Here is an 18,907-nt window from a genome sequence, read left to right as displayed (position 1 = left end):
TGGGACAGTGTTCTTAGCAGTGTTCAGTAGGTAGGAGTGTGGGGGGAACAATGTTCAGTGAACAGTGTTCAGTGGACAGGAACATGGGGGGGACAGTGTTCTGAACATTGAGACGTGAACCTCCTGCAGAAAGAATAGCAAGCCAGTCTCAAGGGGAAGCTATAGTAACCTTTTTTTTTTAGAGCAGGGCAAATGCTCAGTGTTGTTGCCCTCCTGAATTTTAATCTCAAGTGTCTCTCAGTATGTTTCAATTAATCCACAGTGCTACTTATTTGTTGCGTCACCTTGCTCCGTTCACCTTACTCTGTTCACATGGTCCTGTGTCGTCTGTCTAGCAAGGTGCAAATTCATGGGACACTAATCTGTCTTTCTTTGTGGTCTGGCAGTGCAACCCTGGGGACCTGCGCTCCTTGCGGAAGGGCATGACTCTCTACCACTCAGAGTCCCAGCTGTCATCCCTACCCCAACGCCATGAAGCCCTGCTCAATGTGAGTGCTGACCAGAACACACAATGCTATGGTTCTAATCCCAGAGAGTTTACATATAATGCACAGAGAACTCTTTCAAAATAACATGAATTTAAAGCAGATCGTTAAATAATATAGAACTGACATACAAGCCAAAATATGCCATTATCAGCATGATCACAGATAGATTCATCTCAGCCACAGGAAAGGGTTCAGACAAGGGTGCTCAGATTATCAATAACATTATATTTATTTTTGTGTAATAGCTGTGGCAGGTGTTCTCAAATAATGACAAAACAAAATAGTGATTATAAACAATACAAAAGTAAAGGGCTGCATTTCTATATGACCGCTTAGGATGGTAGGTAAAGACGTTTGTTGTCAGTTTGTCTAAATAAATCGTTTGCCCTTAAGGACTTCCTAAAGTCAATGCAGAGATTTAATTTAATGGTTTCTAACCTGTCTTGCCCCAGTATATCCCAAAGGCCTGAAGTCATGGACTGAGCCCTAATATTTTTTATCCTTATAGTCTACCAAATATTTGTTTTGTTTGTTTATTTATATATACCCACTGAGGCATGAACTCTACTTCTGAAGGAGTGCTGTGGTATTTAACACCAATTCATAAGCAGTCAGTTCTTCAAGTAAGTTACAAGTTGGGGCTTCATGGATTGGACTTGTTTTTCCAGCTGTTTTCACAGCTGCCCAATCAGATTGAGATGTGGGGAATTTGGACGTCAAGTCACCACTTTGAACTGTTTTGCCATGTACCCAAATCCATTTTTGAACAATATTTGCATTGTGGCAGGGCGCATTATCCTGTTGAAAGAGGCCACTGCCATTAGGGAGTACCAGTGCCACGAAGGAGTGTCCTTTGTCAACATCAATGTCATGAGCGGAATGTCACAAAGTAACATCCACATGACTAGCAGGACACAAGGTTTCCCAACACAACATTGCCTAGAGCATCACACTGTCTGCACAAGCTTGCCTTTTTCCAGTAGTGCATTCTGATTCCATCTCTTCCCTGGTGAGCGACGAGCATGCACCCAGCCATCCACTGGGTGTAAAAGAAAATATGATTCATCATTACTCCATGGTCTAGTTCATCGGTGGACAGGAGTCAGCATGGATATTTTGACTGGTCTGTGGCCACGCAGCTCCAGACATAGCAAGCTGCTATGCACTATGTGTACTGACACTTTTCTGTTATAGCCGTCATTAACTTTTCCAGCAACTTGTGCTACAGTAGTTCTTCTATGGGATCAGATCAGACAGGCTAGCCTTCACTCACCACCTCACTCATGACCCTGTGGCCAGTTCTCGGGTTGTCCTTCCTAGGACCTCTTTTGGTAGGTACTACAGACTGCATACTGGGAACACCACACAAGACCTGCTGTTTTGGCTTCAACCCAGTTGTCCAGGTTCAGACCCTTGCAGACCCCTGGCTGATTTAAAAAAAAATATATATATATATATATATATATATATATATATATATATATATATATATATATATATATATATATATATATATATACACACAGCTCTAGGGAAAAAAAATGAGACCACTACAATTTTTTCTTAAATCAGCATCTCCACATGTACAGCAGCCATTTCATTCAAGTGTTTGTTGAATTCCTTCACAGACACACCTCATTCTACTTAATGAGATGCTGAATAGGTGATCACCTTAACGAAATCCTATTCTAATGAGCAATAGCATAAAAACCACTGCTGCTATCATCACTATTCTCTTGTTATAGAACCAGCTGGATGGGAAAATCAGTGCTAAGACTACCCAAAAAGTAAGTGTAGTCAAAAATACATCTACAGACTATGCCAAAAGAATTGAAAAGAAAGGTTCTTAATGAGGAAAAGAGGGGTTCAATTGTAGCTTTACTGGCAGAGGGATACAGTGAGCGTCAGGATGCTTCCATCTTGAACATTTCAAAAACTATGATTCATAAGAACAAGGTCAAGCAGCAAACACATGGGACAACAACAGCTACAGACTGGCAGAGGTAAAAAATGACTCTACTGACCGTGATGATCATCACCTCATTCAAATATCACTTAACAACTGTAAGATGATGTCAAGTGACCTACAAAAGGAATGGCATACAGCAGCTGGGGTGAATTGCACAGAGAGGACGGTTTGAAACAGGCTTCTGGAGGCAGGGCTAAAGTCATGCCAAGCTAAAAAAAAAAAAAGCTATTCATCAATGAGAAGCAAAGAAGAGCCAGACTGAAGTTTGCGAAAGACCACAAGGATTGGACCATAGAAGATTGGAGTAAGGTAATCTTCTATGATGAGTGCAATTTTCATCTTTGTCCAACACTTTGTCATGTAATGGTAAGACAGAGACCTGGAGAGGCGTGCAAGCCAGAGTGTCTTGCACCCACTGTGTAATTTGTTGCAGGATTGGTGATCAACTGGGGGTGTTTCAGCAAAGGCTTGAATTAGCCAGATTTTTCTTTGTGAAGGAAACATGAATTAAGCCACTCACAAAACTATGCTGGAAGAAAACTTACTTCCTTCTGTTCTGACAGTGTTCCCCAACTCTGATGATTGGTTTTTTCAACAGGACAATGCTCTATGTCACACAGCCAGGTCAATCAAATTGTGAATGTGGGACCACCGGATCAAGACAGGAAGCTGGATGGTCACAAGCCATCATACAAAGCTTCTGGAAGGAGTGATGTAAAATTACCCAACAGCATTGTGAAAGACTGGTGGAAAGCATGCCAAGAAGCATGAAAGCTGTGATTAAAAATCAGGGTTATTCCACCAAATATTGATTTGGTGTCTTATTTTTTTTCAGAGCTGTGTGTGTGTGCGTGTGTGCATGTGTGTGTGCGTGTGTGCGTGTGTGTGTGTGTGTGTGTGTGTGTTTGTGTGTAGATGGATAGAAAGAAAGAAAGAAAGAAAGAAAGAAAGAAAGAAAAAGAATATGTAGTAAAAATGTGTATATGCAAGATTTCCAGAGACACAGGATATTTTGGACACAGGTCCTAAACCAGCTGAGCAAGCAAGTGCTGTCTTGAAGGTCCTGTCTGAAATAGGTTTTTTCTCTGGAAACCTTGTGTACTACACTGCAATTTTTACTAACTCTCTCTCTCTGTTTGTGTTTGTGTGTGCGCGTAAAATCAAAATACATGGTGAAATATATGTTATAATATATAAAAAAGTAAATTCTGCAGGTTTCTGGACAGTGATCATGTCATTAAATTCCATTCTTATATGGGCACTCTCACAAATAGGAATTATTTTTATCTTGGACATTATATTCCAAGATAAAAATAAACCAATAAATAATATTCAGCAAAAAACTACTTTACTGATAAATCCAGTTTAAGATTCAAAAGTAGTGATATTGTCTCTCTGATTTTAGGGAGAGAATTCCAGAGCCAAATCAACTGAAATTGAACAATAATTTTGCATAGAGAGGGATGAGGCCATGAAGATACTTCAACATTATTCTTCATTTGCTACTGTGAACGGGGTAAAGAACCTTGCAGTGCATACAGTGGAGAACAGTTAACTGCCAGGGACTTTGTTTTTTCTTCAGCTTCGACTAAAGAGACACACTGCAATAATGGAAGACCAGTATATTATGTGCCGCACATGTGCCAGATCCATAGTCAACTGCATCTTTTTTTTACGATAGATGGAGCACAATTTTACATATTTAAGTAGCCTATTTAAAAGAAGAGGCTGATTAAATAAATTCTTTAGTAAACCAAAAGTATTCTATTTTATGGTAATAATGATCAACAGTCTTGTTCCTGGTACCTTTTTACAGAAAGGATGGAATATCTCAAGAAGCATGGTTGGTGACGGACATACTATGGCATCCATCCATAAACTCTTTGTGGCTTCTTAATGTGTTACACACCAAAGTGAACTTCTGAGTGATGGTGATTAGTCCCATGAGGTGCATTCGACCGATCAACATACTTTTAGACTTGATTAGGCTAAACATGCATTAGTTAATTGAGGGCATGATAATTATATAATGAAACTAAACAGGTGCTTCTTGAGATATTCCTTCCTTTCTGCAAAAGCTAGATATCTAGAAGCAACACTCTTGACCATTATTGCCATAGAATAAAAGACCTTTGGTTTGCTGAACTCATTTATTAAAATGTTTACTTTCTACTTAAATTGTGAAACAGTAGGCTACCCATACTATTTTACTTAAGGATGGTTTCTTTACACATTTTACACATCTGTCATTATCTGAGGCAATAGCTCAACTTGGTTCTCCCTCTCTGATGCTATACTGATTATTTCATTTACAATAAACATGTCAAAATTAATTAATGCCCTATTTATCCTAAAAAGAAAGTGTCAGATGGCTATGAATCTTGTTTGGTGCATGTGCCACGCATACTTTAAGAAATTATGGTTTGATGTCAGTCATGCCTTGAGGAGGGTATATTTACCCCAGACATATGTGTGCAAATTGATGAAAATGTAAAAGGTTTGTAATTGTATGACCTGTCCAGGAATGGTTGATGAGAGCAGCCATTCAGTTTGGTCTTTTTTTTTTTTTTTTGTCAACCTATATAGTCATAGTAATAATTGCATAATAAAACACTAGCATTTCTTATATATGTACTTTAATGTCTTACAATTTTCATATTATGCACAATTTCTTATGGTGTTAGGCAGTGCTAACATATCTTCAAATCTGCAGACAGTGAAAAGTGAAAGACTGAGTGCTTGTGACCTCACAGACTGATCACTTTAGTCCCATATTTACTATATTTTGGTTTTGTAGGCATAAAGAAAATACTTTTTTCTGCTTGAGCCGTTCTCATTTCTTTAATTTCCGATTGAGAGCATGAATCAGTAATAAGGGGTTGTTTTTTGTTTTTCTATTTTAGGATAAGAAATGGGAAACCAATTAGCAAAGCATTCATGGAGCATTTTGGTGTGTTGGTTATTTGATTTTATGATTAGTCGTTCTGGATAAGAGTGTTAAATGCCGTAAATATAAATGTTAATTAGTTGCATGAAACTACCAAAACCAAGCTGTTTCTTGTATTTTAGACAAACAACAACATAACCGAAAACAAGAATTTACCCATTTACCTGTTTTTCAGTATTGAAAATGAAAATTAAATGACCAAAGATACATGGACCATGTAAAATGATTGATTGCTGTGTGTGTTCTGTTCTTAGAGGACAGGGCGGCTACAGACAAGCGAGTCCTCACCGTCCACAGGGTTCATCTCCTCCATGCAGAAACCTGAAGCAGTAGTTCATGCCATGAAGGTACTATCTGATGGATGGACTGTGTCAGCCTTGCATCTCCTAATTTTTTAGCTCCAATACATGGTTTAATTCTGGTACTCTGTAGATTTTTCCATAGATCTTACACTTAATTATAAAAAACTAAATCAGGACTGCCATTAATCAGAGGACTCTGTGTTATGTTGGGAATTGTGTAAACTCTCTTCACCCTTTTTACAATGACCGTTATGCTTCAGTAGTTTTGGGAAACTGGAAACAATACTTTGGAGATGGAAGGGTTTTATGTCAAGGCTGTCAGCTCTCGTCATTCTGTTTCCGTTTGCATTGCAAGTTACTTGGACAGTGACTCAATAATCAGGGAAATAATATTGAAGACCTAACGAACAAACAGTGGCTGCCAAGCCCCCAGAGAGACATTCATGCTGACCTTACATTTACAGTATTTTACAGTATCTTGTCCAGGGCAACTGGATAGGGCAGTCAAACAAAGCTGCAAATCTGACAAGAAGGCATGGTTGGAATGCAAAGGAGCCGAAGCACATGAGGCGGCTAGCAAGAATGACAATAAGACGCTGTACCGCATTGTACGAGAGTTGACTGGGGCATGGAGCAACTCAAGTGCACCCATCAAAAACAAGGACGGGGTGTTTCTGCTCACCAGAGAAGAACAAGACACGCGCTGGGTAGAACACTTCAAGGAAACCTTGAACCAGCCCACCCCTGCCAACACCTATGACAATGGAGCCACACCGCACCTCCAGACCTGGTAGTTAATCTTGATCTAATCACTATCGAGGAAACTACGGTGGCTATTCGAACATTCAAAGCCAACAAAGCACCCGGCCTAGACAAGATAGCACTGGAAATGCTAAAGCACGGTGGAGACACAATTGCAAACACCCTCACAGTGCTGTTCAACAAGTGCTGGCAAGATCAGAGTGTCCCAAGTGACTGGAGGAAAGGAGTAATCGTTAAACTCCCCAAGAAAGGCAATACCGCCGACTGCAACAATTGGCGGGCCATTACACTCCTCTCGGTTTCTGGGAAAGTCTTCTGCAGTGTTCTATTACAGCGCCTACAACAAGCAGTGGACGAAATTCTCCGTGAAGAGCAAGCCGGATTCAGAGCAAATTTACACGCTTCGTAATATCATCGAACAGTGCATCGAATTCCAGTGCCCCCTGCTCATCAACTTTATCGACTTCAAAAACGCTTTTGATAGCGTTCACAGGGGCTCCTTGTGGAAAGTTTTACGAGCCTACGGCATTCCACAACGGTTTGTCAACATCTTCCAGAACCTATATATCAGCTCTAGCTGCTGTGTCAGGACAGACGATGGCTACACAGACTTCTTCAACATCGAAACCGGAGTCAAGCAAGGATGTATCCTGTCGCCAATTCTCTTTTTGCTCACAGTCGACTACGTCATGAAAAAGGCGATGATGAGCCCAGTGACTGGAATCCCTTGGACAAATGGATCTCATCTCACTGATCTTGATTTCGCAGACGACATTGCCTTGCTAGCGAATACAAAACCGGCTCTACAATCCATGACAACATGCCTTGAGGGCGAAGCGGAAAAGGTTGGCTTGCGCATTAACACAGACAAAACCAAGGTCATGCGGGTGAATCGTCAAACCAAGGTGGGCAGCAAACGGTGGAGGACATCGACGAGTTCACATATCTCAGCAGCATAGTATCTAATAATGACAGTGGCTCAGAAGCAGACGTTCGATGTAGGTTTGGAAAGGCGGCGGGTGTGTCCCAGCGTCTACGCCGCATCTGGTCCTCAACAACAATCAATACAGGAATCAAAATGCGTCTGTACTCCACGATCGTCACCCCAACCGCCATTTACGCTAGTGAAACCTGGAGGAACACAAAGAGGATCGCCCAGAAACTAAATGTTTTCCATCAACGGTGCCTCCGCCGAAGAGCAGGTTAACCTTGGTGGTGCTGATTTCATTAAACTTGCATTGCTGCTAGCAGAATATTCATGACATACCCACTTCGGAAAGGGTGACCTGCCTCTGTCCTTGGATTCACAATAGCTTCTGTTTTACCCTTGCTGAAATGTGCAATGCAGCAAGTTCCAGTTCAACCCCTGTCTCATTTGGGAGCTGTTCTGCTTGCAGGTCAGGTTCTTGACTGAAAGGGCAGGTAGCAATGTGTTCTTATGTTTAATGTTTAAGTACTCTTCTGTAATGACAGGTCTTGGAGGTTCACGAAAACCTGGACAAGCAACTTCCAGATGACTATGAGGAGGACCTAAGTGAGAAAGAGAAGGCCATTGTGCGAGAAATGTGCAATGTAGGCAAGCTCCTCTTTCTTTCTCTTTCTCTCACTCTCTTCCTTTCTCTGTCTATCTCTTTCTCTTTCTGCCTTTTTTTACCTTTTTTAAATATGTTAGTCTGTCCCTCTTTTGTGTTTTGTAAAATGGTCAGCTACTCTGAGCTGGCAACTGTGAGCTGGCAGATTTCTAATTGGATGGCTTAATAAGACAATAAGACATTTTGTTTTCTTTAGAGCAAATGCTATGGGGAACAGGGCTCTTTACCAGTGTGCCTCTCTGTCACTCAGTGCAATGAAAACCAAGCTGATGGAGTGAGGCCCTGTATGGTCTCTTTGTGGAATGTAGGAGCAAAAAAAAAAAAAAAAAGTCTATATCCTCTCCTCACCTTTAAGCGCCACCAGCAGATGGTCACGTTTGTATTTAGGGCCATTGTAAACTGTTGATTAAAGTTTGACATTGTTTTTGAGAAACCTTTGTCTAACTTTGTGTGTGTGTGTGTGTGTGCATTGTTTGGGGTGTTTTTCCAGGTGGTGTGGCGTAAGCTGGGAGATGCAGCTGGATCAAAGCCGTCCATCCGACAGCATCTCTCCGGAAATCAGTTCAAAGGCCCTCTGTAGCAGTGGTGGCCCTGTGGCAGCTTAGAACAAAGACCCAGTTCACCTCTCAGTACTCCTTAGTAGCCCCTGACATTCCTTCACACCTAACCACAGAACAGCCCAATAGTCATCTCGGCTCCACTTGATACCACTTCCAACCAGTGCTTTGGTCATGGAGTTCCTTCAGAGTCCCCAGTCAGTTGTTCTGCACCAGCAGGTCCACTGTTTTTTGTTTGTTTGTTTGTTTGTTTGGGGGGGTTTTTGTTGCCAAATCATTGTTCCTGGTTTAAGCATGGGCAAAAACCCTTTTGTGATTTGGTGCTGCTGAGCCCTTTGCTCTATTTAAAGGGGAAGTTAACCCAAAATCACCTCTGATCACCGTTAATTGTGTTTTGGATATTTTCTAGAAGTCTCAAAAAGTTTTTGTATCAATATATGTACATTTCCTGCTTTTTATTTCCACAAGTTACCATTAGCTCAACTAAATTACAATCAAAGCCATTTATAAATGTACTCCAATTGATTTGTCAGTATTAATTTGCTTGAAGTATATGTCTTAAGAAAACTAAAATATATTTTTAATCATGAGGTCAACATATTCCCCGAGTCAGTTCATTCTTTTCTTTGGTTCGTATTTTTGGATTCCTGGACAAACCGCTCGTTTTTGTTTATAAACAGGAGACATCAGTGTAAAACTCACTGGCAGTGTTTGTTTTAGTTACTGTTTGTTTGTTCATTCTGCGATCTGTATCATGATTTGCACTGCTTTTGTTCAAATTTTCTATTTTTACTTTTTCACATTAAGCTAATTGGGGCCACAAGTAATACACCACCATGAATGTGGCTCAAACTGATATTGGCCACACCACACTATCTTCAAAACAACCCACATCAGAGACTACCTCAGTCCAGGAAGACATCCCCACTCAGCAGATGAATACAGTCATTCACTGAAGCACAAAAGTAGAAGAAGCAAAACTAAACCTTTACATCTACAAAAGTTGATTCTTGGTGAAGGTTTATGAAGAACAGTTCTGTCCCTGTCAGACAAGGCTTGTGTTTACAATGTGTGTGATGCCATTGGAGTTAAGTGGGGATGGGGAACTAAGTAATTGATATAAAAACTGTATGAGGAGCCTAGAAATAATTTAGTAAGTACTTAGAAGGGGTCAAGGGTAAATTAAGGTGAACACCTGATTTAATGATACACACTGCCCATGGGTTAAATCACATAAGTGTTACCTACTGTGAAATATTGCCCCAAGTCTTTGTGCATAAGTATTGTACTTTGTAGAAACTTTTGATCATGTGTAAAATAATGTACAAAAGCGTAGTCATGTTGTTATTACTTATTTCATAAGTGTTGCTTTCATCTTTTTAGTGGCCAAGTGTATTTGTTTTTGTTAAATAAAGACACTACTAAAGAATGACAGGATTTTTATAACGATACTTCTATGTTTACATTTTCCCTTGTTTGCAGGAGATGGGTACAACCAACCATAGTTCAAACTGGGTGAAACTGCAATTTGGTTTCACTCATGTAGGTGTCTCGCTGTCTTTTTAACATGTTGTCAAATTTTAACATAGCCGGCAAAATACAAGCCGGCAAAAGATCAAAAACGCACTCTATCCAAGAATATAGCAGTACACTTCATTTTCCAAAACCAGCCATGTCACAATTTACAATAGTGTGCTGTGCATGGTTGACAATCATGTTCCCTGAATCTTTAGAACAGACAGTTGCAGAATCATGCAGGAACTTTAGAACTTTTTATTTAATAGCTATAATGCAGTTATGTCTATCAGATTATTACCCAACGTTGTAGCTCTGTTTAGCATAGCTGAACAAAGTCTTCAGCTCCCTGCTAACTTGTTACCAAGCTAAATAATTACTTATTTGTTTAATATTACAATAATTAAATGTCTCTTTTTTAGAACTGTTCTACATGTTTATAAGCTTTTCTGAAGTACTGGATTTAGCATATTATTTTCAGACATTCTGATGCATGTTAATGAGTGTCTTTGTGTAGGATTGTGAACTTTCCTTTAGGGATCTCAGATCAAAAAATACAAGGTCTGTATTAGGGACATTTACAGGCATATTATGGGCTAAATGCGAAATGCTTTTTCAGGCAGAGATATATTAATTAATGTTATTCCGCATGAGACAATCAGAAGTGTTTCTTCTTAAGGGAAGGTTCTGGTGATTGATTAGTTCATCCAGTGATAGAAGAGCTTGTTCAAGTTCTCACTTTTCCAAATTAGGACATGCTGTCCCATTTTTTGCTTAAGGTGGAAAAGTGAACAAAGGATCATTAAAATGTGCTTTTTTGAAATTGATTTTAAAAATCCATTTCTGATCTGCTGCCTTTTTTGAACATGGGTTGTGATTTGAACCCTATGGACATTTAGCTTGTGGTATTCTCCAGATACATGTGTAAAACACTAAACTTTAAATCAGGAGTATTATTGGTAAGTGTTTTCTTTATTAGCAGAATAATTCCAGAAGGCAGACCTTTGCTACAAATTGGGCTATTATTTTTAGTGTAAAATTTTATTAAGGTTGTTGTACAAAATGGAGTAGCAGACCACTTTTACATGATTTTGTCAATAAACCACTTGTTACTTTCAGTCGTTTTCTGTGCTTTCTGCAAAAACATCCTGAAATGAGGTGCAGGTAAACCTGACTTCCCTATCTTACTATACAAGTATCAAGATGTTACCATATATTTAACAAGAACCATGTTTTAGGAATCCATTCTTGCATTGTTTCATTCGTGGGATATATAAGCCAAAATGAAAAATAGGCTGTGTGCACCCCCACCTTGGTGACTTTGAAAAGATTACAGCTTGCAAGAGCAGTCCAGTTGAGCACTCCTAACATAGCTAATTTTACCAATCACACCAACACATCCATTTGTTGTTCATGTCAGTCATGTTTGGTCAAAGTATATGGGGCAGCTTGAGATGTCAAACCATTGTTCTTCTGTTAGTGTTCTAGTTACATATTTACATTGACTAAGCAAAACAGCAGCTTCAAAAGCTAGAAGTAGACAGGTTTCAGGTTGACTGAGAAGTTTGTTTGGGGAGGGCAGGGACTTCCACAAGAGTGATTTGAGGCACTTTCATTTGCAATACCCTACAATACACTATACATACTAGCTAGACTGAAGATATAAAATGCTACGCAGAAGGAAGCCAGTTAGACTTCGTGCATGTATTGGAAGATTGCCCGAATGAAAGGTAAAAAGGTCATTGTGCATATCCATTTGGCCTAAATCTTCCTTTAATTGCCCCAAACATGCACAAAATAAACAACAACAAATAGTTTGATGAAAGCAGAACAGGGAAAAGACTTTTATTACCCCAAGAGCCAAAGAAATAAAAACAAACTGGTGGGTACAGGTGTGATGTAGGCACATCAGATTCTAGCCTAAGGCACATCTGGAAAAGCTAAAATGAAGATGTCTCCATAGTCATAAAAAAGTATTTACAAAATATTCTCCTTTATGCATTTTAACTGGTGGATTAATGGCTGAATCCATTTGATGAAGGGTGGTCATTTAACCATAGCTCATGTAAATAAATAAGAAATGCTTTCAACATATTTGGATGAAAAAGACCACTATGAGCGTGTATTGGCATCATTTGTATAAGTAACAAAATATTTATGCATTCTGTTGTACAACAGTATAAATGAACACCAAGAAGAACTACAAGCTAGTTTAGACAAAAGGTGACTGAGGGTAACCCTGCACGATTTGTACAACCTGGAATTCGTATTTTCAAAAGGCCCAAGCCATTTCCATCCCAGACATGTATGGTATGCATATACAGTTCTGAACAAGGAACATTCCCTTCAAAGAAATAATTATAATCTTCTGGCTCCAGAGAAAATACCTCTTCAGGAGTATTCCGGCCAAGGACATGTCTGATATTCACAGATTTTTAATCGACACATTAGGAGACACATTATGAGTCTGAATTCCATTCCACCAACTGTACTGGTTTTACTTAGAGGAAAGACCAGTTTCTGGAAGTACACATCCTGCACTGGTGGATTACTTGAGCCTGGATGCTCTTTTAATGCTGATCCAAAATAATTTTGTCTTTTACATTTAGGATGGTCAATGTCAAATTGAAGTGGAAAAGGGATTTCTTTTCAAAGATGTATATTTTTTATTTGTATCCTTATAACAGAATACAGGTAATAGTTATATAGTTAATCAAAAGTCTGATGGTGCATTGCATGACTACATAACAGTCAAACCCTCATAACAAGCCTAAACAATTATGACCTTCCTGAGACTGGTGACTGATAACAGATTTGGTGGAATGGTATTCAGAAAGAGAAGGCTGGGAATGCACATGCCTCCACTACAGAACCCACTCTGCCTACTTTCCCTCCACTGACTTGCATAACCACCACCTGTTCTCTCATCTCATCCAGGCTCCACGGTTCATCCCTGCTACAGGTGGCATGCCAGGCGGTAGGGGCACCTGAGGCTGGCCAGGGGGTACCGGTGGAGGTGGATACCCAGCAGGTGGTAAACCCATGCCGGGGGGAGGCACTGCGTGCGTGGGTGGCATGCGGGGGGGAGGGTAGCTGTGGTTGTAGCCAGGTGGGGGGTAGGCTGGGTTTGGTGGTGGAAGGTTTGGAGGAGGGTAAGTTGTGGGTGGCGGGCCCGGAGGAGGAGGGTTTGGAGGGTAAACATGTGGGTGGTAAGGCATCCCATAAGAGGGCATGGGAGCGTAGGACGGTGTGTCGGTCTTCATCATGGACTGCAGGCTTTGGAAGCCCTCGCCTGACATGTAAGAGCTGGAAGTGGACATTCCCATAATGTAGCTGGAGGGGGGTGGAGGTGGTGGTCGGTGAGGAAGAGGGGGCGGAGCTCCGTGAGGCAGAGGAGGTGCCTTGGACAGGTCCGAGTCAGCAGAGGCTGCTGGCTCTGCTTCTGCAGGTGGGGCGGGAGCTGAGGGCGGGGCTTTGCGATCTAAATGGAGAGTTAAAATCAAGAAGGTGAAAAGTGTTGTAAGACGGAAAAATATACAGTACAAATTTAACAATGCTTTGCATCTTAATTTAAAAATTACACAATAACCTATTACCTGCCCTGATTAACGCATAATACCAAAACCATAATTCAGCTTCTACTCTATGAACAATTTTTATATAACAACATTTACATAACAAGAGCATATTCAATTTAGAGAAAATATATCAAATACATTTTTGGGCACTTTGGTATAAAGAGAACTATGTTTTAAACTAAATTTTAACCAAAAAGTCAAATTAATTTTGAGTACATTATATTATCCTTAAACCTTGATGTATTTACACAGTTCATATGATTGTGTGCGTGCAATAACAGGATTTTACCAGGAGGTTGGGCAACTGGTAGGGGAGGCATTGGGCTTTCCAGACGTGGAATTTTAGAACCAACTTGCTCTGAAACAAAGACGGAGGACAAGTAGAAATTTTAAAATAATAAATAAATACATACATACATACAATACATACCTTTTTAAGGCTCAAACTACACATTCCTTTGTTCCAGCCCATTAAAAAATCACCACCATCCTTACCTGTGGCAACTTTTGGCTCTTCTTTTGGAGAAACCTAAGAAATAAAATGCATAAAACACTTTAAAAAGGCAAAAGGGAAGATGTTATTGTCTGAAGAAGAACTTTCTCCTAATACAGGAATGAGCGCATTCAATCCTTGAGCTCCTCCTCCAACTTCACAAGTAATATATAAAATTAATCAGGTGTTGAACTTGAAAGAAAGACTGACATGTCCTTTACAATATACTTTATTTCCTTCATGGAGAATTTCTCTGTATAAACAATTTACTCCAATTTGTTAAATAGTCATTTGTATGATGATTTAGTAATTAAGATAGTAATTATGATAAAGATGTGGATGTTAGCTTTGGTTGGTGTACATCTACTGTCTTCAGAGTGCACTTACATGCTGGCGCTTTAGCTGGCGGGGGGGACTGGCCTGGGGGGAGGTCTTCTTGGGTGGAGGCGGAGCCACAGGGCTCGGCCCTCCCGATTGGCTTGTTTGGCTCACAGGAGGAGGTGGCGGCTTTTCTTTCTCCTGAATTTGGGGCTGCTGCGGGATAGGCTGTTTGCCCTGGGAATACAGGTCCAGGATTTGGTGGCAGATGTCTGCAAAAGACATGACAAAAGCATGCAACACCACAGCCATCACTACCGAAACCTGAACAAGCCATCTTATACTGCTTGAATTCTCTGAGGCTAAAATATAGTGAACAAAAGGATGCCTACATTAATGCTTGCAAGAGACTCATCACTCCCATAACATCACTAACATCAATGATCTTAAGACACAAACTCCAAATCATGAGTACACCTTTGTTAAATGTACATTTAAGGCTCCTACCCTCCAATAGCTCTACGGGGACATCCTGCACAAACTGTTCCCACCAGCGACGTGAAGACTGTTTGGACGTCCACTCTTGGATGTCAAACTTACACAGGCGACCAGCCAAGTACATGACTGCCACAGCAATAATCTCTGGTTCCCACTGAAGGGACAGCATCGTACAGAGGCTGGAGACAAAGACCAACATCCCAGGTTGCTTTGGTCAGCATATCTGCTTGCATATGCTAATAGGTCATTTGTGTAAACATTTTGACATTCATGCCATAGTCTGAGTGTTTAAGGCCTCATTCAGCAGCTGTAATTAAAGGGCTTTGGCTTTAACACTGACCTGTCATTTACAAAGGTCCAAGCCATCTGCACTAGCTTCTGCACTTTGTTCTTGTCACCTGTAAAGTACAACAGAGCAAAACACTTATTAGCAAGACAAATAACAATAATTATCCACCACAACCATGTGAATGAGCTGTAAAATATCTAGTAAACACAGAGACCACACAGGCTACCTTTAAGCTGTTTGGCATAGCGCAGCAGGAATTGATAGGGGTGCTCCACTTGCAGATCAAACTTGATTGTCTGGAGCAATATTCTCTCCAACACCATAACTTCTTCCTGTTTATAATTATTACACATCCAGTGAAAACGAAATTTCCTCACAGAAATCAACATATGCATTATTTTTGCACTGTACTCACTGAAAACAACAGCAGAGCTTAATGTCTGTATACACATTACACTGCATGTGCTGCTGACTTTGACACTGCTGAACCTATACTCACCTTTGGATCATCTCCAAACTGCGCAAACTGCACATCGTTGAGCAAGCTGCGAGCTGTTTTGATGATGTCTTTACACTTCTTTGGAGTTTCCTCAACTTTCCCAGCCAAGAACAGACAGCAGGCCCCAGTCACCTAGAAAGCCAAAAGGGTGAAACACTATGAACACAAAATACAACTCAACAGTACACTAGTGGCCATCACCTCCACTTTCCACCTGCTATGGTTCTCCCCATTTGCAGAATGGCATCCATAAGACATCCCTTTCTCATACAACAACCTTTACAAGTGGGTGATGCAAGCATGATAGACAACTATGTCCTCATAGCAAAGAGAAAAATACGCATCAGAGAATTTTCTCCTATTGCAGTTTTCACTGGATCTGCATGAGTCAAAGTGACTTCATCCACTGATGTATTTCCTGTTCATTATTCAGTAGGACCTCATTCAACAGCAGTCAGTGAGCATATTATTAGTTTGTTTTCTTCTGAGTTGCTGGAACAGACAACTGAGTAGATCACTAAAGCACTTTTGTAAGTGGCTCTGGGTAAGAGCGTCCGCTAAATGCTGTAAATTTAATGTCATTTTTACTGCAGAATCTGTGACTAATCTATACAGTGATTATTTTGATTTTGTCACACTTTATTTACAATAAGTTATAATGTTGAAAAACGTGTTAATGGACTCTGGCAAAAGAGGCTGCAATTCAGTTACAAAGTATCAAGCATGTTTCCATCCTGTTTGGAAGGTTGTGTGATAGCAGAGCAATCAGCACTCTCTTCTACATCACAGTTTATAATTTCAAAATGCACTCCTTACAAAAGTATGAAGTCATTAAAAAGCAATAGAAAAAATAATTATCTAGCTATTTGTATGTATAGCATCACTACATCATAAAGTGCAATGCAATACGCTGTTGCCTTTTTCTAATGCACTCCTTACCAACACAAAACTCTCCTTTTTAACAAGTCATGCATCACATTACTATGATGAGTGTTATAAAATAAGGAGACCAGCATTTATAACTTAGTTGATGCTTGATGTGGTAAGTGAAGATCAAGTAAGCACACCACCTCAGAGGAGTAAAGCTGGACCACTGAAGAGCTGAAAAAAACTTGACTGTCCATGTTACAGAAACCTGAAAATCAAAGCTTTAATCTTGCTCAAACATGTATTTGTGTCTTGGGACCCTTTGTGTGCATATATTTAACATTAAGTAACATCCAATTTGTGTGGCTCCATTATTAGAATAATATAAATACAAATATTAAAGCATTACATTAAAACTTACTTGTCAACATAAGGCTAAACTCTGCACCACATGTTTGTTCTGATCCAACAGTAATAATCTGAAATAATCCAATACAGCATTCACTAACAATAAAGTCATACTTACATATCTGGGAAACTGCTTGAAAGAGTGAAACATGTAAAAACGGTGGAAGTATATAATTCCAGTGGCCAACGTATCATAATGTCTGATAGAGGAGAAAAGGTTAAAGAGAAAATCTACATCAACAGATTCTAAAAGGCATAAATTACAAAACATATGTAAAAGTAATTAGCTATATTCTAAAATTAAGTTTCTGGATCTTTCCATACAAGGTCACAGTGAAACGATGAAAATTAAAGGATACAGCCCTAATCGAGTTCCTACGTCGAATATAAACCTGGCACCCTCTCTTCTATATCTGGCCTCAGTCGCCGGGTCCAGGCCCTCCGACTGGGACGGGGTGTGGGCCAGGTCCTTCTTGTCCCAGTACCAGCATGGTTTTATGTGGTCCAGATTTGTGGTGAAACTGCTAGGAGTTGAGTTTTCCTTGTTCTCCTTCATTTGCTAGGAAGTGGAAGCTGTGGTGCTAAACTGGACAACGGCACTCGTCAGACTGAGCAGCAGTCACTGAATCCATAGAGGAAAGGACATTGTTAGGACCTAACCGATAAAAACTAAAACAAATGGGTTAAAATTAAAAAATGACGAGGTATAAACAAAAAAAAAGATTATCATCATCTGCCCATTAATTTAGGCTATTTCATTCAGTGAGAGGTCAGGTGACGAGTGCTAAGAAATCGGATTAAACTAGCGTTAAGCAATGTTAGCCAACCTAGTTAGCTACCCCGCTACCACGGCTAATGTTAATTCCACACAAAACACAGCTGGCACGCCGCATCTAAGTATCTACCCAAGTGAGCCATCTGAATAAATAAGCATTTAGTAGGCTGGGTTAAGATGAGAAATCCAATAACCACGAGCGATTTTTAATCGCGATTTTCCCACTTAGCTACATTTAGCTAGATTGACGGCTGATGTAACCTTAGCCAATGGGACTAAAGAACAGCTAGCTACCCAGTTAGCTCGCTATCTTAGCTTCGTTGTTCCACATACACACAAATTTGATAGCGTAGCTAGCAAGCTATCTGTCCACCGTACCGACTAAAATAAATCTTTAGATATAGACCTCAGTATTATTCAAGCTAAACTGTCTGACGATTCATTCACATTAACAAGAAGATACGTACCTTTCACACTGTAAAGCTACCAAGCTTTGCTCAGGAGGATAGCTAGACTAAAATTGCATCTACAAAGGCAGCCACATTGCTGTCTTCTTCTGTGTGAAATGGCTACTGCGTTCAGATAAAATAGTGATTATCGCCTCCTGTTGGAAGTAACCGGCATTTTCGAAAGCTAAAGGTCATTCTCTCAGAAAAAGCCACAAAACATGAGAAATCAAATATTCGTTATTCTAAATTACATAGGTTCTGTGCTGATCTACTTTGCCTCAAGAATTGTCTATTTACAACGGGATATATATATATATATATATATATATATATATATATATATATATATATATATATATATATATATATATATAACCTATAGTTTTTCTCTTAAAGTTTAAACCTATTAATATAAACAAGACTCTATACATGACCAGAACTTTTAATTTAATTGATATATTACTGGGGGGGTACAGCTATGTCATGTTTGTTTGCATGACAAAACACGTAAACTCAATTCGTGCTGCAGATTGCCTTTTTAAAATGAGCAATAAGATACTTTTAAAACAATTTTCTTAGAATGTTTATTTTTTTTTTATCG

At 39.7% G+C, this 18,907-nt stretch overlaps 2 protein-coding genes across 4 annotated transcripts in view; one reads left to right on the top strand and one right to left on the bottom strand.

The window, feature by feature from the left end:
- Positions 1-10,049, top strand: part of ccdc85cb (coiled-coil domain containing 85C, b) — a 38,623-nt gene extending 28,574 nt beyond the window's left edge. For 2 of the 3 annotated variants that reach the window (XM_027001074.3, XM_027001066.3), the window contains 4 exons: positions 387-488; positions 5,659-5,751; positions 7,942-8,040; positions 8,551-10,049. In XM_027001074.3, coding sequence (XP_026856875.2) covers positions 387-488; positions 5,659-5,751; positions 7,942-8,040; positions 8,551-8,640 — 384 coding nt within the window. In that variant the 3' untranslated portion in view covers positions 8,641-10,049. The remainder of the gene's footprint in view (positions 1-386; positions 489-5,658; positions 5,752-7,941; positions 8,041-8,550) is intronic. The other variant, XM_081696500.1, reaches the window with a different exon arrangement.
- Positions 10,050-11,947: 1,898 nt separating this feature from the next.
- On the bottom strand, positions 11,948-18,433 carry ccnk (cyclin K). The gene is made up of 11 exons (XM_027001053.3): positions 18,325-18,433; positions 17,442-17,704; positions 17,201-17,282; positions 15,808-15,939; positions 15,535-15,640; positions 15,360-15,417; positions 15,029-15,198; positions 14,591-14,793; positions 14,206-14,239; positions 14,000-14,068; positions 11,948-13,613 (listed from the first exon to the last, which is right to left on the bottom strand). Exons 2-11 carry the CDS (start codon positions 17,636-17,638, stop codon positions 13,057-13,059), a joined length of 1,608 nt encoding a protein of 535 aa, XP_026856854.1. The 5' UTR covers positions 17,639-17,704; positions 18,325-18,433; the 3' UTR covers positions 11,948-13,056.
- Positions 18,434-18,907: the final 474 nt, after the last annotated feature.

Source organism: Electrophorus electricus, chromosome 2, assembly GCF_041902795.1.
Source record: "Electrophorus electricus isolate QZ-2024a chromosome 2, ASM4190279v1, whole genome shotgun sequence".
Lineage (NCBI taxonomy): Eukaryota > Metazoa > Chordata > Actinopteri > Gymnotiformes > Gymnotidae > Electrophorus > Electrophorus electricus.
Note: the sequence above shows the minus strand (reverse complement) of the source record. Positions and strands in the feature narration are given on the sequence as shown.

Coding starts and splice junctions, on each gene's coding strand:
- ccnk (XM_027001053.3), bottom strand. CDS start 17,638: ATGAAGGAGAACAAGGAAAACTCAACTCCTAGCAGTTTCACCACAAAT. Junction 15,418..15,534: donor CTATGCCAAACAGCTTAAAG/GTAGCCTGTGTG, acceptor TGTACTTTACAG/GTGACAAGAACAAAGTGCAG. Junction 13,614..13,999: donor ACCAGTTGCCCAACCTCCTG/GTAAAATCCTGT, acceptor CTCTCCATTTAG/ATCGCAAAGCCCCGCCCTCA.